This window comes from Vipera berus, assembly GCF_964194415.1.
Source record: "Vipera berus genome assembly, chromosome: 6".
Taxonomy (NCBI): Eukaryota; Metazoa; Chordata; class Lepidosauria; order Squamata; family Viperidae; genus Vipera; species Vipera berus.
In genome coordinates, this window is record NC_138208.1 from 7,614,947 (window position 1) to 7,642,913 (window position 27,967).

General features: G+C 42.3%; 1 protein-coding gene across 3 annotated transcripts in view; it reads right to left on the reverse strand.

The window, feature by feature from the left end:
- Nucleotides 1-27,967, reverse strand: part of CACNA2D1 (calcium voltage-gated channel auxiliary subunit alpha2delta 1) — a 358,403-nt gene that overhangs the window by 80,342 nt on the left and 250,094 nt on the right. For all 3 annotated transcript variants that reach the window (XM_081330401.1, XM_081330402.1, XM_081330400.1), the window contains exons 8-11: nucleotides 17,101-17,170; nucleotides 14,302-14,352; nucleotides 12,929-13,028; nucleotides 5,042-5,200 (exon numbers count right to left, since the gene is read on the reverse strand). In XM_081330401.1, coding sequence (XP_081186527.1) covers nucleotides 5,042-5,200; nucleotides 12,929-13,028; nucleotides 14,302-14,352; nucleotides 17,101-17,170 — 380 coding nt within the window. The remainder of the gene's footprint in view (nucleotides 1-5,041; nucleotides 5,201-12,928; nucleotides 13,029-14,301; nucleotides 14,353-17,100; nucleotides 17,171-27,967) is intronic.

Consider the following 27,967-nt stretch of genomic DNA (forward strand, 5'->3'; position numbering starts at 1 on the left):
ACGACCGTTGCAGCATTCCCCATGGTCACGTGATCAAAAATTCAGACACTTGGCAAACGATTTATATTTATGATGGTTGCAGTGTCCCAGGGTCACATGATCCCCTTTTGTGGCCTTCTGACAAGCAACGCCAATGGGGAAGCCAGATTCACTTAACAACCATGTTGCTAACAACGGCAGTGATTCATTTAACAACTGTGGCAAGCAAGGTCATAAAACGGAGCAAAGCTCACTTAACAAGTGTTCACAACAGAAACTTTGGGCTCAATTGTGGTCTTAAGTCGAGGACTGCCTATACTACGCCACCTTTTAGCGTGATCATTATGAGCAAAAGAGACTGGGCCAGGGGTAGGCAACCTTGGCTCTTTTATGACTCGTGGACTTCAACTCCCAGAATTCCTGAGCCAGCACGGCTCAGCTTGGAAACCTCTCCCTTTCCCCTCAGCGTGGCTGCCTCAGGAATTCTGGGAGTTGAAGTCCACCAGTCATAAAGCGGCCTAGGCCTAGGCCAGGGGTAGGCAACCTTGGCTCTTTTACAACTCGTGGACTTCAACTCCCAGAATTCCTGAGCCAGCATGGCTCAGCTTGGAAACCTCTCCCTTTCCCCTCAGCGTGGCTGCCTCAGGAATTCTGGGAGTTGAAGTCCACAAGTCATAAAGCGGCCTAGGCCAGGGGTAGGCAACCTTGGCTCTTTTATGACTCGTGGACTTCAACTCCCAGAATTCCTGAGCCAGCACGGCTCAGCTTGGAAACCTCTCCCTTTCCCCTCAGTGTGGCTGGCTCTGGAATAACATGAGGCTTTTACTTTTACTTTTCCAAAATACATAAGGCATCTGACTACAAAATAACGATTACAAAATAACAAAACAATGATTGCATCATAACAACACAAGCATCAATATAAAATGGTTATTATATATAGAAAATAGCTGCTAATGTCAAACTTATCCTAAAATCGTAAGCACAATAAAATCCTTTTCAAAACTTTTTGGCATTCTAATTTTGGACAGTAAATGACAGAGAAGCACTGGTTTATACTGGTGCTCCCAGTACAATTCTAGACCATCTTTTGGAGATGCTAAGCAATGGGTTTGCTAGCCAAACCTGATATAATTTTGGCATTAATCGCAGTTTAGCATGTCCACTCAAACCCTACCGTGTACTTAACCTTAATCCTGGTCAGTGGCAACTGGCCACCCCATAAATCAACTTTTCAAAAGGTTGCAGGTTTACCCAATTATAGCTGAAATTAGCCAGAGTTTGTCAAGTCCACAAACACTCCCCATTAGGGAGGGAAGATTAAAATTCCTTTCTTAGAAGCTTTATTTCTAAAATGCCCTTTTTTATGGGTGTGGTGGTGGGGGGGAGAATTTTCAAAAGAGCAGGAAACTCCACTTATGTCAATGGAGTGCTTAAGGTGACGAGGGAAAATGAAAGCAAGATTAAAACTCTTGCATCTGAAATCACAATGTAACAGAGTTAACATCCTCCTCCACCGAACGTTGTTGTTAAAATTAAATTGAACTGCCGCAGGAAAAGATTATTATTCCAAGCAAATTTTTTGTTGTTGTTGTTAAAATGCAAGCGACCGTGAGAAGTAACTCACCACCCGCCATATTCCTTTTAAAAACTCCAACTCCTTTTAAAACGGCTTTATTAAAAACGCCGATTTTTTCCCCCCAACCGTCTATTGGGAAAGCAATATTCTCATTTTCTTTGGACACATCGGGATGGCTCAAAAGAACTTCTGAACTTAATGAAGCCTGTCCTCACTTAATGACTGGTCACTTAGTGAATGTTCAAAATTACAACAGGACCCCCAAAAGGTACTTATGACCACTTCCAGAGAGTGTCAGTGGCACACACATACCCGTGGTCACATGATCTTATTTGGGGAGCTTGGCACCTGCAGTGTTCTGTTGTCACATGACCTGATCTATGAATTTATTTATTATTTATTGCTTTTTCCTATTAGTAATTCTTACATATTTATTTATTTATTTTATTTATTTTTGGGACTTATATGCCACCCTATCTCCCGAAGGACTCAGGGCGGCTAACAACAATAAAAAACAACAATACAAAAATTAAAAAAGAATTAAATAACAGCCACAAAATAAATTAACTACACAGTTAAAAATTAAAACATATTTAAAAACCCATCATAAATCCAGGTCAGCCTGACGGAAGAAGAAAGTTTTGAGGTCGCGGCGAAAGGACTGGAGGTCCGGGGCCATCCGAAGCTCAAGGGGGAGTTGGTTCCAAAGGGCTGGTGCTCCCACAGAGAAGGCCCTCCCCCTGGGGGTCGCCAGCCGACAGCACCCTGAGGAGGCCCTCTCTGTGTGAGCGCACTGGGCGATGGGAAGTCGTCCCCGGTAGCAGACAGTCCTGCAAATATCCCAGGCCTAAGCCATGTAGGGCTTTAAAGGTAAGTACCAGCACCTTAAATCTCGCCCGGAAGACAACCAGTAGCCAATGCAGCTCATGCAGGAGGGGTGTAATATGGGAGCATCGGGATGCTCCCATCACTACCCGCGCAGCCGCATTCTGCACCAGCTGAAGCCTCCGGGTGGTCTTCAAGGGCAGCCCCATGTAGAGAGCATTGCAGTAATCTATCCGAGAGGTAACGAGTGCATGAGTGACCGTACGTAGGGCATCTCGGTCCAGATAGGGGCGCAACTGGCGCACCAGGCGAACCTGGGCAAATGCCCCCCTGGCCACGACTCCAATATGATCTTCAAAACTGAGTCGTGAGTCCAGGAGGACGCCTAAATTGCGTGCCCTATCAACGGGAGGCAACACCTCTCCTCCCATATATTCTGGTTATTGTAACTGACCACAAACTACTCCACATATCTTTTCTAGAAAGGACGGAGGCAAAGTTTTATTATAACTTTATAATAACACGCAATCCAACTTTAATTCAGTGTTTGCGGAACAGCACCATGGCAATATCTTTTAGTAAGCGTGTTCAAGCTGCTGTAAAAATTTACCGCGACTCAAGAGTTTTAAAAATTAATACTCAGATGAAATTATTATTTTTTTTCCTTACTAGGAATTTATTTCTGTGACAGGTCCTTGGTGTTCTCTGAAGTTGGCTGTTTTCTTGCCGACATTCCATTACTCAAACTAGGTAACATCATCACTGGTAGTCAATCAGTGCTAATTTATTTCTTTATCACTAGAGGGCACTGTGGCACTGCTGTCTCTTTTCCAGTATGATCACCCCCTCTACTGGTTTAAAATATATAGTGCAGCTTTCATGCCTTAAAAGCCAGAGATGGGTTGGGAAAGCATCACCAGAGAATAGAAAATAGCAGGTAGAAACAGAAGAGGTGGCAGAAGTGGGACATAAGATAGAGGAGAAGAAATTAGGAAAGGGAAAGTAGAGACTGAGAAGAAAGTATGGGGAAGCACTGGGTAGAAAAGAGGAGGCAAGAGATTAGTGTGGTGAAATTACTACAGAGTTCCAGGAAGGCATGAGATCTTCCGAAGGAGCAAAAATGCAGTTCTGCATGGAATATTTGATATGCAGAAAGAAAGCCAGGATGGACCCTCCCTAACCTCTTACTGGGTATATCTCATAGCTATGCAGGTTTGTGCTTTAGTCCGGCAAGACTCCTGTCTATAGGCAAGCAACAATAAAGAAACTGCTCTGGAATGACTCAAGGTTGACTCAGCCTTCCATCCTTCCGAGGTAGGTAAAATGAGGACCCAGATTGTTGGGGGGCAATAAGCTGACTTTGTAATAATGCCACTGGGGGGGGGGCACAGATGGCCTCACACTTCCATCCTTCCTATTAGAGCAGTGGGCTAATGCCTCCTTAAGTAACACCAGCTGCCTGCAATTAGTGCAGGTTCGAGTCCCACGAGGCTCAAGGTTGACTCAGCCTTCCAGATTGTTGGGGGCAATAAGCTGACTTTGTAATAATGCCGCTTGGGGGGGTGGGGCAAAAGCCCTAATAAGCAGGCATATACATAGAATGAAGGCTATTGCTAAGCACATTGATTTGTGCTTCTTAGATTGTAAGCCACCCTGAGTCTTCGGAGAAGGGCGGGATATAAATGGGATTTTTTAAAAAAAGTTGTTCTTGGTTCCCTGCACCTGATAGTTTGACCACATTGTGGTGAGATGGGCAACTGTATGTAGACTCTTATCACATATATCTCATAGCTATGCAGATTTGTGCTTTAGGCTGGCAAGATTCCTGTCTATAGGCAAGCAACAGTAAACAAACTGCTCTGGAATAACTCGGGTCGTTCATGATTCCCTGCGCCAGACAGTTGGATCACAAATGTGGTGAGATGGGCAACTATATAAAATACTTAAATAAATAAATAAAAGGAAGTCTCGAGGTCCCCTAAGACAATTTTCTAGGAACCCCCCCCCCAAAAAAAAACCCAAGGTGGTGTTCTTTTCTTTTCTTTTCCTTTCTTTTTTCCTCCCTCCCTCCCTCCTTCCTTCCCTCCCTCCCTTCTTCCTTCCTTTTCTTTCTTCCTTCCTCTCTCTCTCCCTCCATCTTATTTCCTTTCTTTCCTTTCTTTTTTCCTCTGTCCCTCCTTCCTTCCCTCCTTCCTTCCTTTCTTCCTTCCCTCAATCCCTTCTTCCTTCTTTCTTTCTTTCTTCCTTCCTTCCTTCCTTCCTTCCTTTCTTTCTTTCTTCCTTCCTTTCTTTTTCTTTCTTTCTCTTTCTTTCTTTCTTTCTTTCTTTCTTTCTTTCTTTCTTTTTCTTCCTTCCTTCCTTCCTTCCTTCCTTCCTCTTTCTTTCTTTCTTTCTTTCTTTCTTTCTTTCTTTCTTTCTTTCTTTCTTTCTTTCTTTCTTTCTTTCATTCTCCTGGCTTAAACCATATCTTTACTGTATAAACTATGTTAAACACATATGAACTGTACCACCACAGGTCAACCCAGCTGTTGAAAAAAATGAGGTTAGAATCCTGCTTTTAAAAAAAGGGGTGTGTCTCCTTGTTTAGTTATGCCTTTATATAGTACAGGAATGAACCCCAGTTGAATAAGCTCAACGAGGCCGCTTTCCAGCCCTTACATTGAGTAGCTGCTCAAAGGCGTAGCTGAACCCCTTTTTGTAATCGGTGATTCCTTTCGCTTGGATTTTGTAGACTGCTTCCTTCAACTTCTTCTTATTCCTCACATTAGCTTGTACGAGATGGTTGAAACAACTGACGTTTTGAGCTTTATCGTTGAACTGAGGGAGAGAGAAAGAGAGAGAGGAGGCCAGTCAATAAAACAGAGGAGGTAAAGGTAGAAAATCATTTTGCAAATTAGATCACAAATTAAGTGACTGTTAGACATCAGGTTGCTCTTAAAGTGGAGCTCGGCGTTCTTTTGCAGGAGATAAATGTTTAGACAAAGGTGCTTCCATCAGTACTTCAGAATGGCTTCTCCTCTCTGGAGACTCAACCAAACAGAACAGAACAGAACAGAACAGAACTTTCTAAGTTACAAAAGAAAAAAAAAACAAGTCATGCCCTATGGGTGAGCATGCAATGTTTAGAAGGGGGGGAAAAAAGAAGGAAAAAAGCTGATTAAATCCAGTCACTGATCTGACTGGAAAAAACAGCTATGCAATTCTTTAGATCGTCTACCGGTAGAATTGGATCACGATAGCAAATGAACCATTCGTTTGTCAAACTGCTTCCTCCCTATAGTTTATTTGCTTACATCTACTATTTCGGGTGAGTGATCCCTCAATGGTTTGTGATGGAGGTTGATTGATGGCTTGAGAACCTAACAACAAAACAAGTCTACTTTTCCAACAAATAACAGATCAACCTACTGGATTAACATCAAAGTTAACGGATGCATTAAGGTACCCATGGAAGGTCTGAAGGTCACAGAAGGAGCCACGGCTGTGTCTGTAGACCAAAGGAATTGGGGGCTATGTCTAATTCATTTGAATGCAATAAATCAAAGAATGCACTGCTCAGTAAGTCTTCCACCCAGCCACAACATTTGCTAAGTTCCCATTAGGTGATATGCATGGTGACCTCCAAATTGGAACAAGTCCTTTCAAGTCATTAGATGCATTAGAGATTAGACGTTTCAAGGTTGACTCAGCCTTCCATCCTTTCTGGGTAAAATGAGGATCCAGATTCTTGAGGGCAACAGGCTGACTCTGTGAATCGCTTAGAGAGGGCTGTAAAGCACTGTGAAGTGGTGTATAAGTCTAAGTGCTATTGATGCTGCTATTGCTATCTATCTATCTATCTATCTATCTATCTATCTATCTATCTATCTATCTATCTATCTATCGGTTAGAATGCAACACTGCACGCTAACGCTGCCTACTGCCAGCAGTTCGATCCTGACCGGCTCAAGGTTGACTCAGCCTTCCATCCTTCCGAGGTCAGTAAAATGAGGATCCAGATTGTCAGGGGCAACATGCTGACTCTGTAAACCACTTAGAGAGGGCTGTAAAGCAATGTGAGGTGGTATATAAGTCTAAGTGCTATTGCTGTATGGCTATTGAACAATGATTTGGCGGACTCTTTTCACCTGCAAGTCACCACAGATGGGTGGCATATTTGTATGTAGGGATTTTTCACTTAATTCAAAAAAGGATGAAAATCACTCAGAGCACAACTATATATTTTGCGTGTAGTGCGCACAGGGTGGACTGCGTACAGCCCCCTCTGGGTCACATGTCTAGGAGAAAGGAGAGAGAGTGTGTGGATGGCATCCCTGCCAACTTTCCAAGGGGCTAACATAAATTTTGGCCATTGGGGAAGGAGGAAGCTTAGCAGCAATCGCAATAGCACTTAGGCTTATATGGTGCTTTGTAATGCTTTACAGCCCTCTCTAAGCGGTTTACAGAGTCAGCCTGTTGCCCCCAACAATCTGGGTCTTCATTTTACCGACCTCGGAAGGATGGAAGGCTGAGTCAACCTTGAACTGGTCAAGGTTTAAAAGCTTTAAAAGCTAAAAATGCAACTAATAACAAAAAAAACCCCGAGTGCTTTATTATTTACGTTTACCAGCGTTCGATCTAGTTAAAATTATGGTTGGCTGCACAATCAGCTAGAATGTTCAGACTGGCATTTTTATCCACCTGCCAAGTCTCTTCCCAAGAACCTGGGATAGATAGACGATGTTCTTTGATGGTGTTAAAAGTCACAGAATGGAAGCTGTGCCAAGTCAAGCTGCCTTTTGCAATTGACCCGACGGTGATTTTTGTCAATGTCAATGGTGTTCAAACGGTGCTCCAGTTATTTTTGGGGATTGTGCCCAAAGCACCTATTCCTATTGGTGCTACCTCTGCTTTCTTCTGCCACAGTTGTTCTATTTCTATTTGCAGGTCTTTGAATTTTGTTATCTTCTCCAGTTCTTCCTCTTCTATTCTGCTTCTCCATGTACTTGCCACGTCCACTATCAACTATTCAGGCCTTTTTTGTCTTTCTTATCGACAATGGTTAAGTCTAGGGTATTGTATGGCAGGTCTGCCTGTTTGAATTCTAAAATCCCAGATTATTTCAGCTTCTTTAAAAAAAAAATCTACTTTGTTTATTTTGTGGTTCCATAACCTCTTATTGTTTGTGTTTAAAAACAATCATAGTCAAGGTTCATAAGGCACTTAGACTACAACTGCCTAGCAGTGCTATAGCTGTTATAGTGTTGCAGTTGAAATCAAGGTATTTTCGGTGGCTCAGTGGGCTAGGACGCTGAGCTTGTCGATCAGAAGGTTGGTAGTTTGGCGGTTCGGTTCGAATCCCGAGTGCCGCGTAACAGTGAGCGCCTGTTACTCGTCCCAGCTTCTGCCAACCTAGCAGTTCGAAAGCACATAAAAATGCAAGTAGAAAAATAGGGACCACTACAGTGGGAAGGTAACAGCGTTCTGTGCGCCTTTGGCGTCTAGTCATGCCGGCCACATGACCACGGAGACGTCCTCGGACAAACGCTGGCTCTTCGGCTTTGAAATGGAGATGAGCACCGGCCCCTAGAGTTGGAAACGACTAGCACGCATGTGCGGGGGAACATTTACCTTTTATCAAAAGAGCTAAAAGGGCTATCAGAGGTTTTGTGCTCACATATGGAGGGGGGTTGCCCATGCAAATGAAAGCCTGAAGATTATTATTTAAAATCGAGAGATTAATATATGTAAAACACACCTCAGAGGAAGTCTGAAAAAATTCAACGGTTCTACACAACTCAAAAAGGAAAACTATACTAGCTATTTGTGAAGACGTCACCACTAGGTGGCAGTGCCATAATGCAGAAGGAATAATACAGAAGGTTCAAGTACAAGGTAAGTCCTTCCCTTAAGACCACAATAGAGTCCAACATTTCCATTGGCAGAGAGTTGCTAAGGGAATGTTGCCCCATTTTGCAGACTTCCTTGCCACGGATGTCAAGCAAATTGCTGCAATTTGTTAAGTTAGTAACACAGTTGTTAAGTGAATCTGGCTTCCAAATGGACTTAGCTTGTCCGAAGGTTGCAAAAGGGGATCACGTGACCCCAGGACACTGCGACCGTTGTAAATATGAACCAGTTGCCAAGCATCCAAATTTTGATCACGTGACCCCATAGGGATGCTGTGTTGGTCTTAAGTGGAACTGTCTGGCTGTCTACCTATCTATCTATCTATCTATCTATCTATCTATCTATCTATCTATCTATCTATCTATCTATCATCTATCTATCTATCTATCTATCTATCTATCTATCTATCTATCTATCTATCTATCTATCTATCTTGTCTTCTATTATCTATCTATCATCTATTTATCATCATCTATCTATCTATCATCTATTTATCATCATCCATCTATCTATCTATCTATCTATCTATCTATCTATCTATCTATCTATCTATCTATCTATCTATCTATCTGTCTTCTATCATTTATCGATCATCTGTCTGTCTGTCTGTCTGTCTCTCTCTCTCTCTCTCTATCTCTATGTATCTTGTAAATACTGTAAGCCCCATCCGAAGCATTGGTGCCACCTGAAGTATTACAGGACATCATTGGATGCAATACTTTTTCCTGCAATTGTAATTGTGTTGGTCTTAAGCGTGAAAAAATCATTTTCCCCCCACTGTTATTGTAACTTCAGTTACTAAACAAGTAGTTGTAAGTTGAGTATTATCTGCAGTGTTTTAATCACTCTTATCTATTATTTGCACAGAAAATATTCCTTTAAAAATCTGTGCCTGGTGTGAAGCTCCACAATCCATTAAGGATGGAGAAAAATCCTTCTGGCCTTTGCATGCGTCGATAATACTGTATCTGTAATATGCAGTAAACACCTGACTGCAATTGGCAAATATCAGCCCTGCATATTCAAGCAGGAAACTTTTGCAAACCATCATCCATTGAGCAAAGGTATCTGTGTATTTGCCAACAAAAAGTAAAATATTTCTTTGTTGATCTGCTGTATGTGATCACCATTGTCAATGAGCAATTTTGGTTGGCAAACAGAATTAAAGAAAACAATGACAAACATTATGAAAGTTAGAATGCAAGGAGCTGAGAAACAATAACCCACATTTCACCTGCAACAAAATATTGTATGTTTACCTGAAAAGTCTACAAACATAGTGATTATTTATTTCATTCTTTGGACTCAAATCCAATTCCTCCTTTGCATAATTTTCCATCTTTGTGATTGAGATAGGACTGAAATTTATCTATCTATCTATCTATCTATCTATCTATCTATCTATCTATCTATCTATCTATCTATCTATCTATCTATCCATCCATCCATCCATCCATCCATCCATCCATCCATCCATCCATCCATCCATCTATCTATCTATCTATCTATCTATCTATCTATCTATCTATCTATCTATCTATCTATCTTGTAAATACTGTAAACCCTATCTGAAGCATTGGTGCCACCTAAAGTGTTACAGAATATCATCAGATGCAATATATTTTCCTACAATTGTAATTACAATTACTCAATTAGTTATATATATATATATATAATTTAATAATGATCTATTATGGGGACCTCTGTATGCAGGATAATAACACCATTCTTAACATTTTATAGCTGCAATATATGAAAAGAGAGAGGGAGTGAGGGAAGCAAATATAAGCCATTTAGAAGCAACCAATTTTCTTTGAATCTGTAACACTTTTAAATGCAGAACACTGATAAAAAAAAGGGTAATTCCACCTCTTTAATTCAAAACCAGCATACTGCTACATCGCAGTATTGTTTGGGGAATACAGAAATTTGAAAATATATAGCCGGCTTGATGCCAATCTAATCAGATCTTGCCGGAATTTATTTTCCAATCTAGGGAGATCTGTTGGTGCAGCTTGATGGCCCAGATGTATCTATACATATTAAATGGGCAGCCCTGAAAGAAATCTAATGCCAAGACATTCTTCCTTGCAACTATTCCCAGATTTATTTTTCATCTGCCTGATGAAAAGGGCTAATTCTTAAACAGAGCTAAACCAGAAAGACACTGGTAGCATTCCGCAAATTTAGAACATCTTGAACAGCCAGAAAATTGCTTCTGTTCTTCCCCCCAAAAAAGGTTTTGTTTTGTTTTTCAAAAGGCAGCTGGTCTTTGTTTTTCCTTGAAGACGTTTCGCTTCTCATCTAAGAAGCTTCTTCATTTCTGAAGCAACCTAGAATTAAGGAGAAACCTGGAAGTGAGAACAATCAACCAGTGGAACAGCTTTGCCTTCAGAAGTTGTGGGTGCTCCATCACTGGAGGTTTTTAAGAAGAGATTGGACAGCCACTCATTGTATAGGGCAGGGGTAGGGAACCTTGGCTCTTTTATGACTCGTGGACTTCAAATCCCAAAATTCCTGAGCCAGCATGGCTCAGCTTGGAAGCCTCTCCCTTTTCCCTCAGCCTGGCTGGCTTAGGAATTCTGGGAGTTGAAGTCCACAAGTCATAAAGCGGCCTAGGCCTAGGCCAGGGGTAGGCCACCTTGGCTCTTTTATGACTCGTGGACTTCAACTCCCAGAATTCCTGAGCCAGCATGGCTCAGCTTGGAAACCTCTCCCTTTCCCCTCAGCGTGGCTGGCTCAGGAATTCTGGGAGTTGAAGTCCACGAGTCATAAAGCGGCCTAGGCCTAGGCCAGGGGTAGGCCACCTTGGCTCTTTTATGACTCGTGGACTTCAACTCCCAGAATTCCTGAGCCAGCATGGCTCAGCTTGGAAGCCTCTCCCTTTTCCCTCAGAATGGCTGGCTCAGGAATTCTGGGAGTTGAAGCCCACGAGTCATAAAAGAGCCAAGGTGGCCTACCCCTTTATAGGGTCTCCTGCTTGAGCAGAACATTGAACTAGAAGACCTCCAAGGTCTATTCCAGCTCTATTCTGATTGACTGAGAAGCAAAATGTCCTCAAGGGAAAACCAAGGAAGTCCAGTTGCCTTTTGAAAAAGGACCTTTGGGATAACCATGACCTGGATGACTAAGAATCTCCATAGATGCTTCTGTTCTTCAAACACCTGGAGAAAGAGTTCAGCTAAAGGTAATCCTCATCCGAAATTCTTTGGCCAACCCAACAACAACCCTGTGGGGTGGGCTGAAAGAAAGTGACTGGCCCAAGGCCACCCAGGTGGTTTTCCCGGGTAAGGCGGGAATAGAACTCAGCACCTCCTCCTGAGTGTCTCAGAGTCACCCAACTGGTTTTCATGGCTAAGGTTGGGACTAGAATGCATGGTCCCCGCTTTTTAGCCTTGGGCCTTAACCACTGGACCAAAGTGGCTTTATGGAGAAGGAAGTGTGGGAAAACACAGCAAACGGAGCCGTGGATTGTTCATTTCCTATCTATTAAACGTGGCCTCTAAAGCAGCTTCCATGGTTCAGTAGAATTTCAAAAAAGTATTATTCATAGCAGCTCTTAAGATGGGCAGGGTGGGAGGCAGGGAAAGCAGCTGAAAAGGCAAGGGCTATTTTCAGTGCAGAATGAATGCACAGAAAGAGAGGAGAGAGAGAGAGAGAGAGAGAGAGAGAGAGAGAGAGAGAGAGAGAGAGAGAGAGAGAGAGAGAGAGAGAGAGAGAGAGAGAGAGAGAGAGAGAGAGAGAGAGAGAGAGAGAGAGAGAGAGAGAGAGATTAATACATTTCATTTTGGCTGAAGTCATAAATTGTTTTCAGTGGCAAATTCTTTCCCGTGGAAAAACATCTGAGAAAGAAGCCAGAGGGCTTTCAAGTAATCAGAGTAATCTGGCATAAGGAAGGAAGGAAGGAAGGAAGGAAGGAAGGAAGGAAGGAAGGAAGGAAGGAAGGAAGGAAGGAAGGAAGGAAGGAAGGAAGGGCAGTGAGAGGAAGGAAAGGAAGGAAGGAAGGAAGGAAGGAAGGAAGGAAGGAAGGAAGGAAGGAAGGAAGGAAGGAAGGAAGGAAGGAAGGAAGGAAAGAAGGAAGGTAGGTGGAGGGGGAGGGATGGAAGGAAGGAAGGAAAGACAGTGAGAGGAAGGAAAGAAAGAAGAAAGAAAGAAAGAAAGAAAGAAAGAAAGAAAGAAAGAAAGAAAGAAAGGAAGGAAGGAAGGAAGGAAGGAAGGAAGGAAGGAAGGAAGGAAGGAAGGAAAGACAGTGAGAGGAAGGAAAGAAAGAAGAAAGAAAAAAGAAAGAAAGAAAGAAAGAAAGAAAGAATGGAAGGAAGGAAGGAAGGAAGGAAGGAAGGAAGGAAGGAAGGAAGGAAGGAAGGAAGGAAGGAGAACAGAGCAGGACATTTATATCATGTGAAGATGCATTTCGATCTGCACTACACCCATCGCTGCTTCCTTTGTCTGCTCTTTGCTCTCCGGGAGCTCCTACTTCTTTGAACTGAGGGTGTCCCTTAAGCATTTCAGGCCTATAAATGAAGAAGTGACCAAAAGGGCAAGGAGCAACATAACAACAAGCAACATAAAGTTCTTTTAGTATGGGGCAATTGTTGCACAATCTTCTTTAGACCCAACCTCCCCACTTCCGGGTGACAAAAAGAGAGGGCTACTCACGGAAACCACATTCACAAAGTCATCGTCTGACAAGGTTTCCAACATTTCAATGACAGACGTCCGGATCAACTTCAGGGTCAACCCACTGACACTCCCGCTCCTGCCAAAGAGAAGAAGCCAAAGGGACGGGGGGGGGGGGTCAATAGTCATCACTGACCATCAATGGCCCCTTACAGCAGGGCTGGGCTAGTTCTGCCTTGCAGTCTTATCCCTTCCTTCCTTCCTTCCTTCCTTCCTTCCTTCCTTCCTTCCTTCCTTCCTTCCTTCCTTCCTTCCTAACTCCCTCCCTCCCCTGTCTCTTTCCTTCCTCCCTTCCTCCCCTGCCTGTCTCCTTCCTTCTATCTCCCTCCCTCTCTCCCTCCTTCCTTCCTCCCATCTCCATCCTTCTTCATTCCCTCCCTGCCTGTCTCCTTTCTTCCTTCCTTCTTCCCTCCCTCCCTCCCTGCCTGTCTCCTTTCTTCCTTCCTTCTTCCCTCCCTCCCTCCCTGCCTGTCTCCTTCCTTCCTTCCTTCCTTCCTTCCTTCCTTCCTTCCTTCCTTCTTTCCTCCCTTCCCTGTCTGTCTCCTTCCTTCCTTCCTCTTCCTTCTTCCCTCCCTCCCTGACTGTCTCCTTCCTTCCTTCCTTTTTTCCTCCCTTCCTTTTTTCCTCCCTTCCCTGACTCTCCTTCTTTCCTTCCTCCCTCCCTCCCTTTCTTCCTTCTTCCCTCCCTTCCCTGTCTCCTCCCTTCCTTCCTTCCTCCCTCTCTCCCTCCTTACTTCCTCCTTTCTTTCTTTCTTCCTCCCACCTCCATCCTTCTTCCCTCCCTCTCTTGCCTGTCTCCTTTCTTCCTTCCTTCCTTCTTTCCTCTCTTCCCTGTCTGTCTCCTTCCTTTCTTCCTTCCTTCCTTCCTCCCTTCCTTCTTCCCTCCCTCCCTGTCTCCTTCCTTCCTTCCTTCCTTCCTTCCTTTATTCCTTCCTTCCTTCTTCCCTCCCTTCCCTGTCTCCTTCCTTCCTTCCTTTATTCCTTCCTTCCTTCTTCCCTCCCTTCCCTGTCTCTTTCTTTCCTTCCTTCCTTCCTCCCTCCCTCCCTCCCTCCTTTGCCGATCCTCCTTTAAAATTCACATCCTTAGAAGCTGCCTTGGGATTTTTGACCCTTTTCTTTAGGAAGAGCAGCGAGCGATAACTAGTATCTTTTCATCCTGTTGCATTTCAACAGGTTATCAAAGTGGACATCATTTATATATTCATCCTAGTGACACAGCCTCCCCTCTCATGAGAAGCGTTATCCTCCTTTCCCATTTTTAAACATTTTCATCCCCGTTGCTGTAAAAGAAAAAGGGGAAAAAAGTAATTTACAGCCCTCTGTTTGAATGCTTTAACCTTTGGGGCACTTACGCATCAACAAGAATCAGCATATCTTTTGGGGAGGCAGCTCCTTGGATATACCTGGAGTGAAAAGATAAGCGATAGGAAAGGTCAGAAGTTTCAAAAAATAATAATAATAATAATCCTTTGTTCGTGTCTGATCGCTCAATGAGAATCAAAGGAGGCTTCTTTGCAACCCGCCAGGAAACTCATGGGGGGGAAAGAAAAAAAAAACCACCCCAAACCCTCATTTCTATTTGCCTGACGTCTGTCTGAATAACGGTGAGCTGAAGAACATCAAAAAGCACTTTGGCTGCACCACTTTCCAAGCTCCGCAAAGCAACATAAAAGGTTTCATGAAGAGAAAATGAATTGGACGGGCTGTCTGTTTCCAAAAGCTGAACTCTTGCATTCGGGCGTGTGGATGTGACACACAAGATTCTTGATTAGGACCCCGAGTTTGTTTCAATGGCTGGGCTGGCTCCATGTACGAATTAACAATCCCACAGGGGGTGGCTTTGAAAGTGGGAAAAACAGCGCTCTGAAAAAGTTATCTCCCGTCTTCCCTCTTCAATCCAAATTGCTTTGCTCCTTGCCCTCCGCGGAGCTGCTAATAGAAAAATCTGAAGGTGAGGGGGGGGGGGGTGAAGGGGGGGGGACGGGGAAAGAAGGAGGCAAAAAGTAAAATAAAATATAAAAAAAAACCCACTACCTTTTTCCCTCCCACGGTTCCATTTCCCCAACTTCAAAGCAACCCGTTCCTCCTTTAATTAAAGAAATCTCAAAATAACAGAGGCCTTCCCAGAGTCAACATTTGGTTAATTCGAGTGTGCCTGGTTTTATTGGTTTATTTGATATTTTAATTAAAGGCTTCTTTATTTTATTTTATTGCATGTAATAATTCTTGCTCAAGTTCTTGTGCTCTGTGATTTTTAAAGTGTCAGTGCTTGGAGAAAACTGACTTCCGGGATGGCCTTTCAGAATTTTAAATCTTTCTATGTCTGTCTGTCTGTCTGTCTGTGTATGTCTGTCTATCGATCTATCATCTATATCTATCAATCTATCTATCTATCAATTGCTATCCATCCCTCTCTCTCTCATCATCATCTATCATCTATCAATTATCTCTCTATCCATCTCTCTATGTATCTATATCCATTTATCAAGAATTTTAAATCTATATTTCAAATCTGTCTATCTATCTATCTATCTATCTATCTATCTATCTATCTATCTATCTATCTATCTATCTATCTATCTATATATCTATCTATCTATCTATCTATCTATCTATCTAGAATTTTAAATGTATCTATATGTATCTATCCAGAATTTTATATCTATATCTATCTATCTATCCATCATCTATCTATCCATCCATCCATCCATCCATCCAGAATTTTAAATCTGTCTGTCTGTCTGTCTGTCTGTCTGTCTGTCTGTCTGTCTGTCTATCTATCTATCTATCTATCTATCTATCTATCTATCTATCTATCTATCTATCTATCCAGAATTTTCTGGATAGATAGATAGATAGCTGTCTATCAGCTATCTATCATTTCCTGGACACAGGAAAGCTATCAGAAAGTTAGTGGATTCACCCACCTACAGTCTATCTTTGCAGTATCAGAACTGAGCATTTTTAAAGGTGCTTCTGATTGAAGGTGGCGATGATTTTATAAATCCAGCCTTAAGTTACTGGAAAGGTTTACCTGCCTGGTGGAACATTTGTCCAAACTACCTAATCAAAATCACAACGAAAGTGTGTAGACATGTGTGATTGGAGTCCTCAGCTTCACCAAAGCCTTCTTGCTGAACATTTTATATATCAGTACTTATTCTCTTATTTCAAACCATATGTTTGAACCCTTCAAGCACTAGCAAAATAAATAAATAAATAAATAAATAAATAAATAAATAAATAAATAAATAAATAAATGGAATGAATGAATGAATGAATGAATGAATGAATGAATGAATGAATGAATGAATGAATGTCATAAACACAACCAAGCCACGCACTTCTTACGGCCAACTGTCCTATTACTTGGTGGTGGATCAGCTTGTAGATCAGACATGTCAAACACAAGGCCCGGGGCCCAGATCCGGCCCGCGAAGTGGTTTCATGGGGCCCGCGAAGCCATCCTGGAAACAGTGAGGGAACGGTCCCCACTGCCTTGGCCCTGGCCCAGAGACCCTCCTTCTGCCAGAGACCCTCAGATCTGTGCCACTCCTGCCCAGGCCCCCATAGGCACCCTTGATGTGAATGATGTAGAGCTGGCCACGCCCACCCAGTAGGCCATACGCACTCTAGCCACGCCCACCCAGTAGGCCACACCCACCCTGGCCATACCCACACGGCCCCTTGAGGGCAACCGCAATGCTGATGCGGCCCTCAGTGAAATTGAGTTTGACACCCCTGTTGTAGATGAACACGTTAAAGAGAAACTTTTTCTGCATCAGAAACTCTGTGACTTAACCCCCAAAGGTGTTGTGTTTTTTTCCCAAGAGGCAACTGGACTTTCTTGTTTTTCTTGAAGACGTTTCGCTTCTCGTCCAAGAGGCTTCTCCAGCTTCTTCAGCGGGGAAGGGCAGTCAGAGCTGAAGGAGACCTCTTCAGAGAAAAACAAGAAAGTCCAGTTGCCTCGTGGGGGAAAAAAAACAACCCACCTTTGGGACAACCATGACTTGGATAGACTGAGGCATCTCCACGGACCTCTGTGACTTTAATGCTGAAGGAAAGGGAAGGGAAGCTGCTAATTTACAGACAAAGAAGGGAAAGGAGAAGGAAAGACAGCTGAGTTCCACCAACATGCAGGTGTGACGTACCAGGGCCTTCTACGGACATCATACAGATCGATCTTGTTCTGCGTTCGACTCTTGTCCACCCAAGGAGATGCTGAAAAGGAGAAACATGAAAAGCCACAGTGTTTAGAGTGATGGGGGAAGCTCTGGATTGCTAACTCTAATTCCAATTCAGTCATACCAGACAACAACAACATGAGCCACGAACATGTCTTCATTATATTATAAAAATAATTAATAATAATAATAATAAAGTAGGAAGGGACCTTGGAGGTCATCTAGTCCAACCCCTTGCTCGGGCAGGAAACCCTATACCATTTCAGACAAATGGCTGTCCAGTCTCTTCTTCAAAACTTCCAGTGTTGGGAGCATCCACAGCTTCTGGAGGCAGGTTGTTCCACTGATCAATTGTTCTCACTGTCAGGAAGTTTCTCCTTAGTTCTAGGTTGCTTCTCTCCTTGACTAGTTTCCATCCGTTGCTTCTTGTCCTGCCTTCAGGTGGTTTGGAGAATAGCTTGACTCCCTCTTCTTTGGGGCAGCCCCTGAGATACTGGAAGTCTGCTATCATGTCACCCCCCTCGTCCTTCTCTTCATTAAACTAGAATACCGAATTCCAGTAAGCGTTCCTTATATGTTTTCGCCTCCAGTCCCCTAATCATAGACATATTACAAGGTATTTAACTTGCAGGTGAACTAGACACTGTATAAAACTTCGAATTAAAAGCAGAAGATTCTGAAGTATTTTTACTAAGCCCCTTTGCCCCCAATCTTACTCCTTCATTTTTTGCTTAATAAACATTTCGCTTAATAAGGGCGAAACATTTGTCATCAGTCCAAATGGAAGCAATCGGGGGCTGAAGCTCCCAATCTAAGAAAGACTGACCTACCAGCCTTTTTTCTACGTCTCATTATATTCTGTGAAATAGGTCTTCATCATAATTCTGCCCAAGGCTTCCCGACAAAACCGAATCCAAATTTACAGCACAGCAACTTCTTTAGAAACACGACATGATTGTAGTCCCTTTACTAAGGTCTATAAAACTTATAAAAGAAGCCATGGACTCTGCAGAGCGTGCCTAAGATATGGTTTACATCTAAATTCAGTTTTCCAAAATTTTACGGGTTGGCTATCTTGATTCCTGAAACGCTAATGAAAGAAACTTGAGTTAAACCCTGTGGAAGTGAAGTCATACGGACTATAAACCTCAGTTCGAATTGTGATTAAATGTTCTAAACTATAAAATATGAGCCTATATATACCGATAGTCCTCGGCTTACAACAGTTCATTTAGTGACCCTTCAAAGTTACACTGGCACTGAAAAAAGTGAGTTATGACCGTTTTTCACACTTATGACCATGGCAGCATCCCCATTTTCCACACTTATGTCCATGGCAGCATCCCTATTTTTCACACTTATGACCATGGCAGGCAGCATCCCCATTTTCCACACTTATGTCCATGGCAGCATCCCCATTTTTGACACATGACCATGGCAGCATCCCCATTTTTCACACTTATGACCATGGCAGCATCCCCATTTTTCACACTTATGACCATGGCAGGCAGCATCCCCATTTTTCACACTTATGACCATGGCAGCATCCTCATTTTCCACACTTATGTCCATGGCAGCATCCCCATTTTTGACACATGACCATGGCAGCATCCCCATTTTTCACACTTATGACCATGGCAGCATCCCCATTTTTCACACTTATGACCATGGCAGGCAGCATCCCCATTTTTCACACTTATGACCATGGCAGCATCCCCATTTTTCACACTTATGACCATGGCAGGCAGCATCCCCATTTTTCACACTTATGACCATGGCAGGCAGCATCCCCATTTTTCACACTTATGACCATGGCAGGCAGCATCCCCATGGTCACATGATCAAAATTCAGGAGCTTGGCAACTGATCCATATTTATGACGGTCGCAGTGTCCTGGGGTCATGTCATCCCCTTTTATGCCTTTCTGACAATCGAACCCAATGAGGGAAGCCTGAGTCCCTTAACAGTCATGTTACTAATTTAACAAATACAGCGATTCACTTGAGAACTGTGGCAAGAAAGGTCATAAAATCGGGCAAAACTCACTTAACCAATGTCTCGCTTAGCAACAGAAATTTTGGGCTCAGCTGCGGTTATAAGTCTGTAGAGGCAATGAAATCAAGGCATGCACTCTGCAAAACAGATCCATATATTGTCTACATCTAAAATTAAATTTTCTACAGTGTTATGGGCTTGCTATCTTGATTTTTGAAACTCTTAATAAAAGAAAGCTGAGTTAGGGACTTTAGAAGTCAGTGTAGTAAGTTGGTTTATAATGAGCTAAACTCTGACTTCCTACTCGGTGGCTTACATAACTCAGTTTTTATTACGACAAATAGTCTAAACTAAAAAAAAATGAGCCGAAGGGTCAATTCTTCTCACTCAAAACGCCTGTATAGTGGCTGCAGATAACATTTTATTTCATTTCATACATGCAACTTTTTTTCGGGAAAGTGCAATTTCACAGCAGAATCTTTTTTACAGAAAGCAAATTACAGGAAATTCTCTGAAATCTATCAAGTTTCAATAGTAGGAGAGAATATTTGTACCTCAGGGTTGAACTGTGGGGCCCTTGGTGCTCTCTCAGCTTGGTTGCTTTCTTGCAGATGTCTCATTACCCAACTCAATAATATCATCAGTGCTAGAAGGGAGTGGGGTTTGCAGGGAGGAGGAGGAGGAGGAGGAGGAGGAGGAGGAGGAGGAGGAGGAGGAGGAGGAGAACTGTAGGGTCCTTGGTGCTCTCTGAGCTTGGTGGTTTCTTGTAGATGTTTCATTACCCAACTAGGTAACATCATCAGTGATAGAAGGGAGAGGGGCATGTGAGGAGGAGGAGGAGGAGGACTGTGGGGTCCTTGGTGCCCTCTGAGCTTGGTCGTTTTCTTGCAGACGTCTCATTACTCAACTCAATAACATCATCAGTGCTAGAAGGGAATGGGGTTTGCAGGGAGGAGGAGGAGGAGGAGGAGGAGGAGGAGGAGGAGGAGGAGGAGGAGGAGGAGAACTGTGGGGCCCTTGGTGCTCTCTGAGCTTGGTTGTTTTCTTGCAGACGTTTCATGACCCAACTAGGGAACATCATCAGTGCTAGAAGTGGGGAGGAGGAGGTGGAGGCAGAGGCAAAGGAGGAGGAGGAGAACTGTGGGGCCCTTGGTGCTCTCTGAGCTTGGTTGTTTTCTTGCAGAGGTCTCATTACCCAACTCAATAACATCATCAGTGCTAGAAGGGAATGGGGTTTGCAGGGAGGAGGAGGAGGAGGAGGAGGAGGAGGAGGAGGAGGAGGAGGAGGAGGAGGAGGAGGAGGAGGAGGAGGAGGAGGAGGAGAAGAACTGTAGGGTCCTTGGTGCTCTCTGAGCTTGGTTGTTTTCTTGCAAAGGTCTCATTACCCAACTCAATAACATCATCAGTGCTAGAAGGGAGGAGACTTTGGTCTGTTTGTATACAATAGCTTGAAGTCTGTCAATTTTCTTCAACTAACCAAACAGTAGCTAAATCCAAATATTTGGCTCCTTGAGGGTTTTCCTTGAGGGAGAGAATATGGGTAACTGGGATTAAATTTACACTCAGTTATAATTTAGGAAAGAACCTCTACAACATGAAGTACTGTTGGCATATGACACCAGGGAAATTATCAAAAACGTATAAAAAGTATTTCAAACCAGCGGTGGAAATGTGAAAAGCATGAGGAGATATTTTCTCACGCATGGCAAACTTGCAAGAAAGCTGAGAAATTCTAGGCAGACATTCATATAATGATACAAAGGTTTTTAATGATTAATATCACTAAGAAACTGGAACTCCTTTTATTGGGATTTATGGATACTAAATTGGGGGGGGGGGGGAAACCATGCTAAATTGATATCCTGCATGGCAGCTGCAGCAAAATGTTGTTGTTGTTTTTAATGCACAAGGATGGAAGAAAAATGAAATTCCTACATTAGAGCAAAGGGTTGGAAAACTACAGAAATGGAGAAAGTGATCTGTTGGTCAGAAAGAACAAAAACCACAATTTTTTTTTTAAAAAAATCCTTAGATGGACTTGTTGCCGAAAGAAGAAGAAAAATGAACCAGTGATTTATGGATTTGAAGATTAAGAAAGATGGAAGACTAAATGAGCCGGTGAGGGAAGCCTGTAAATTATTTAAGATGGAAGAAGACAATAAAATTGTAATTATTTGTTGAGAAGAAGGTCAAAAGCCACTGTTAAGTTTCCTTTCTTTCTCTTTTTTTTCCTTTTGATTTTATGGGTTTTCTTTTCCCCTGTGGTGGGTTACTATTATATGAAAAAGTTCCAACAAATACAAATTAAAAGAGAGAGATTGGTGGCGATATAAAGTCAAAAATCTATCTACCTATCTAAAACCTAGCCCTGGTGACAACATACTTTAGAAGCAAGAGGGTTAATTTTTGCAGATAAATAATTTCATAGAAATTGGGATTTTTAAACTAACTACAAAGCTTTCCCAGAAAACATGTTCTCATTAGCCTACAAGGCCTAAACAGTAAAATATTTACATCTAGGAAAGGATTAAAGTTTGCTGCAATTCACAGCAGATCAAGGAGCTGATTTCTTTCTTTTTTTTTTTGTAATGCATAATTTTTCATTTTCATTTATTGAATGCTTTGAAGAAAATAACAAGAGAGAACATGGAAAAAAAGAGCAGAAGGATATAAGGGAGATAAATAAAGTCTCATGAGGATTATGGTTCCCTAAAACATCATTAACGAACTCTGAGAAATTTTATCTATCTCTCTATCATTTCTGAACTTAAGAATGAATAAGGACACCCGACCAACACAATACGCATTGGAAGTTACTATAAAGCTTTCAGAAAGATATTTCCTTCTTATTTCATTGTCTTACTTTTGATCTATATTAGCTTACAAAGGGTTCTTTGTTAAATGTGCACTAATGATTGCCAAGCCTTGGAGTAAGTTGATTTTGTTTTCAACAGTATAAGCTTATTTATTTTTACTGCCTTTGCTTATTCGTGTCAGAAGCCTCCCGATTAAAATAAGGCGCACCATATGACATAAAATGTAAACTATAAAATATAAAATGCAAGTTCAAAATATGTACAAACTAAACAGAACTTGCCCAATGTTTAGCTGGCGTGATCACTTGGAAGATCACATTGCAAATGTATTTTTTCTCTAGCGGCTTTCAGGGGAAAAAAAGATATTAATACTAAGGGGACATATTCTTATGCTTTCAGGTGCTCTAGGTTATTTGTAAAAAATAATAAAGGCATGATACAAATAAATAAATAATTACAGGTAGTCCTCGAGTTACGACCACAGCTGAGCCCAAAATTTATGTCACTAAGTGAAACATTTGTTAAGTGAGTTATGCCCCATTTTACGACTTTTCTCACAGTGGTTAAGTGAAACATTCGTCACACAATACTTAAGTGAATTTGGATTCCCCACTGACTTTCTTGTCAGAAGGTCGCAACCGTCGTAAATATGAGTCACTTGCCAAGCTCCTGAATTTTGATCACGTGACCATGGGAATTGCTAAAACGGTCGTTAAGTGTGAAAAAAATAATTAGAAGTCACTTTTTTCAGTGCCATTGTAACTTTGAGCCGTCACTAAATGAATAGTTAGGGACGCGGTGGCTCAGTGGGTTAGGACGCTGAGCTTGTCGATCAGAAGGTCAGCAGTTTGGTGGGTCGAATCCCGAGTGCCGCGTAACAGAGTGAGCGCCTGTTACTCGTCCCAGCTTCTGCCAACCTAGCAGTTCGAAAGCACGTAAAAATGCAAGTAGAAAAATAGGGACCACTCTGGTGGGAAGGTAACAGCGTTCTGTGCGCCTTTGGCATCTAAGTCATGCCGGCCACATGACCATGGAAGACGTCCTCGGACAAACGCTGGCTCTTCGGCTTTGAAATGGAGATGAGCACCGGCCCCTAGAGTCGGAAACGACTAGCACGCATGTGCGGGGGAACCTTTACCTTTACCTTAGTTTAATAAAGAGAAGGACGAGGGGGGACATGATAGCAATCTTCCAATATCTCAGAGGTTGCCCCAAAGAAGAGGGAGTCAAGCTCTTCTCCAAAGCTCCTGAAGGCAGGACAAGAAGCAACGGATGGAAACTAGTCAAGGAGAGAAGCAACCTAGAACTAAGGAGAAATTTCCTGATAGAACAATTAACCAGTGGAACAACCTGCCTCCAGAAGTTGTGAATGCTCCAACACTGGAAGTTTTTAAGAAGAGACTGGACAGCCATTTGTCTGAAATGGTATAGGGCAGACATGTCAAAGTCTCGACGTCACGTGATGTCATGCAACGTATCGGGACGGTTTTGCCATTGCTGGCAATTGGGTGGGCACGGCTTCCCCATGACACATCCGGCCCACAGGCTGGCAGTTTGACACCCCTAGTGTAGGGTTTCCTGCCTGAGCAGGGGGTTGGACTAGATGACCTCCAAGGTCCCTTCCAACTTTATTATTATTATTATTATTAAGTCAAGGACTATATGTAGTTTGTGCTGGACTATTACTGTATTTTTTTTAACCTCTGGTCTAGAATTACTGCAGGAGACTTCCTTGAAAGACCAGCCAGAAGCTTCAGGCAGTGCAAAATGAGGTGGCACAATGAGAGCAGAGCAGTAACATTTTGGGAAGACTGCATTGGCTTCCAGGTGCAATCTTAAAGTGCCGGCTTTAATAAATAAAAAAAAACCCTCTATAACCTGGCACCAGATGAGCTGTAGGATCTAATTTCTCACTGAGGTTGCTTACATTGTGCCAGGAGAATCAGTTCAAGAGATCAGTGGCTTTTAATGGATGGACCAGCCACCTGGAATGGCCGTCACCTGAAAGTTTCATGGTCCATCAACTTTCGAAGGTGATTTTGAATGCAATACGAAGGCAGGACAAGAAGCAATGGATGGAGACTAATCAAGGAGAGAACCAATCTAGAAATAATGAGAAATTTCCTGACAGTCAGAACAGTTAACCAGTGGGAATGGCTTGCCTCCAGACGTTGTGGGTGCTCCAACACTGGAGGTGTTTTAAGAAGAGACTGGACAGCCCCTTGTCTGAAATAACAGAATAACAGAATTGGAAGGGACCTCGGAGGTCTTCTAGTCCACCCCCCTGGTCAAGCAGGAGACCCTAGGCCATTTCAGACAAGCGGTCCTCCAGTCTCTTCTTAAAAACCTCCAGGGTTGGAGCAACTACAACTTCTGAAGGCAAACTGTTCCACTGGTTAATTGTTCTCACTGACAGAAAATTCCTTCTTAGTTCTAGCTTGTATCACTCCTCGATTAGTTTCCCTCCATCGTTTCTTCTCTTGTCTTCTGGTGCTTTGGGAAATGGAAATAATATAAGGTCTCCTGTTTCGGCAAGTAGTTCCACTTGGAAGACCTTCAAGGTCCCTTCCAACTCCGCTGTTTTATTCTGAATACTTCCAGAAGCAGCTAAAAGTGACGCTTCTACAGAGAAAACTTGAGGGGTTAACCGTTTGTATTGTACATTTTTGTGTTGTTGTTGTTGTTGTTGTTGTTGTTGTTGTTGTTGTTGTTGTTGTTATTATTATTATTATTATTATTATTATTATTATTATTATTATTATTATTATTATTATTATTTACTGTTGTATTTATATCATTGCCCAGAGCCTATTCGCAATTGTAGGAAGATGTAAATCTGATGAATAAATAAAACAAATAATTTATTCCACCGGAGCTTTTGCACCGGTGAGAGATGGTGGGAAACAACACGTGAAGAATTATAGTTCCCAATTTTGAGATACGCATTCAAACGAGGCTGCAGTAAGCAACTCAATTTACTTGAGCTCATGCATTTGCATAACGTACTAACTTTAATTACATACAGTTGGCTTAGAGGAATGCAAAACTGTAGCCTTAGGAATCTATTTATTTCAATTGTGAATACATAAATCCATACAAAAATAATAATAGTAGGAAGATTGTTAAAAAAATATTTGATTTTGGCCGGAAAAAGCACTAATTCTTAGATTTGCTCAAAACTGACTGTATTCCATTAAAGTCTTTATGCGGGAGATGTAAATTACTGTATGGATTTTCAAATTAGCTTTTTCTGTATAGCCATAAATATACGAGATTATTATGTCACCCCTAAAATTTAAATACCATTACAGAAAATGAGAAGGAAATAAATTACAACCAAAATCTATTTTATGTCCTTATTCTCTTTTATTTAGAAGATGCTTAATTATTTGTGGTGATTAGTTTCTCCAATGAAAACCTATAATGAAGGACAGAATTATGGGTAAAATTAGTATAATTTCAAATGTTGCCCCAAAAAACCCACCAATAACTAAATTAGTAGGTGAAAATATGTAAAACTGTAACATTGGAAGAAAAAAGCTAATTAAAATTTTGGGCAAAACATTAAGTTGCTCCAAAAGTTTTTATTTTTTTTCCCTTAAAAGAGTTTCTATCTGTCATTCTTATCACAGAAGGATAAGAATAATAGGAATTAATATAATCTTTTACTATATGTCCATATGCCAAAGTTCCTAGATTTAGTTATCAATGGCTATAAACAGAGTAAAAACAATTCTTTTTTGAAACTCTGGAGAGACAATACAGACCAGGGTATCCCAACCTTGGGAACCTTTAAGGCTCATGCACTTCAACACCCAGAATTCCTGAGTCAACTATGCTATGCTGGCTGGGGAATTCTGGAAGTCGAAGTCCACAGGTCTTAAAATTCCCAAGGTTGGGAACTAATAATTTGAAGTGTAAGTTATCAAGTGTTCAACTTTACACTATGGAACTTGAGCATTAAAGGTCTATACATATGTTGTATATAGTACGTTTAAATGTGTGTTATGTATGTATACACTTTGAGAGCAAGCAACTAAATTTCATATTTAATGTGTCCCATTGTGCCCACAATAAAAAATGTCAATAAAGGTTATCTATCTATCTGTCTATCATCTATCTATCTATCATCTAAAGCAGACATGTCAAACACAAGGCCCGGGGGCCAGATCCGGCCGGCGAAGTGGTTTCATGTGGCCCGTGAAGCCACCCTGGAAACAGTGAGGGAACGGCCCCCACTGCCTTGGCCCTGGGCCAGAGACCCTCCTTCTGCCAGAGACCCTCAGATCTGTCCCACTCCTGCCCAGGCCCCCATAGGCACCCTTGATGCGAAAGATGTAGAGCTGGCCATGCCCACCCAGTAGGCCATACGCACTCTAGCCACGCCCACCCAGTAGGCCATGCCCACCCTGGCCAGATCCACCAGGCCCCCTTAGGGCAACCGTAATGCTGATGCGGCCCTCAATGAAATTGAGTTTGACACCCCTGATCTAAAGCATAACAGCATATCACATGCAAACCAGCTTTTTAAAGGAAAAATGTCTACTACATTACCATCCAGTAGTTGTTTTATGAATGGCCACAGTTATTATAATGCTATAAGTGTCTTTAAGCTTTCATTTCCTTTGCTATTTATATATGATAATCCCAGCGATGGACACACACAGACACGCACACCCCAGAACAACAGCATTTTAAGGGTCCTTGAAAATCTTTAGTTCAACATTCAGCTCAAGCAGGAGACCTTATTCCACTCCAGACAAATGGTTGTCCAATCTCTTCTTTAAAACTTCCAGTGATGGAGCACCCACAACATCTGGAGGGAAGCTGTTCCACTGGTTAATTCTTCTCACTGTTGGGAAGTTTCTCCTTAATTCTAGGTTGGATCTCCCCTTGAGTAGTTTCCATCCGTTGTTTCTTGTTCTGCCTTCAGGTGCTTTGGAAAATAGGTGGACCCCCTTTTCTTTGTGGCAACCTCTCAGATATTGAAATACCTGCTATTCTATCACCCCTAGTCCTTCTTTTCACTAGACTAGGCATACACAGGCAGGGTTACACGCCATCTAATAATATGTCTCGCAGTCCCAATGATCAATATCTTATATTTGAAGGACCTTCAAATGGACCAACGTCAAAGAATAACCATGAATTGAAAGACCAAGCCTACCATATTGATGTTTCTCAAGATAAGAGCCCTTAAGATACTATGATGTGAATAGTTGATGTTTGTTCATCATCGATGTGTACAGGTACTAAGGTAAAGGTAAAGGTTCCCCCGCACATGCGTGCTAGTCGTTTCCTACTCTAGGGACTGGTGCTCATCTCCATTTCAAAGCCGAAGAGCTAGTGCTTGTCCAAGAACGTGGTCATGTGGCCGGCATGACTAGACGCCAAAGGCACATGAAACGCTGTTACCTTCCCACCGGAGTGGTCCCTATTTTTCTACTTGCATTTTTACGTGCTTTCGAACTGCTAGGTTGGCAGAAGCTGGGACGAGTAACAGGTGCTCACTCTGTTACGCGGCACTCGGGATTCGACCCGCCAAACTGCCAATCTTCTGATCGACAAGCTCAGCGTCTTAACCCACTGAGCCACCGCGCCCCTTCATGTACAGGTACTACGACCTTCAAAAGCATGCCATACAGACAGGTAAGAAATATTTTAAGAGGGCGGCTAAATTTTAAGCTTTACATTTTATCTGGTAAAATGAGAAGATCCCTTTCCCAGATCTGCCTAAGCATACAGCAAAGGACCCACCACCACCACCACCACCCCTTTTAACTACCTTTTCCAAAGCGTTCAGATTCATTTTGACTGGTTTCCCATCCGTTGGTCCTTTATTCCTTGCAACACGGTAATAAGTCTGCTTGGTAAGTCTAATATTTTGGACACAACTATTACCTGCCAGAAATAGTTAACACAACCGCAGCTGTGCTGAGCGAGGCTCTCATTTAGAGAGAGAGAGAAAGAGAGAAAGAGATCTCATTTTATTATCAATTGATTTTTCAAAGCTGATCCATTAT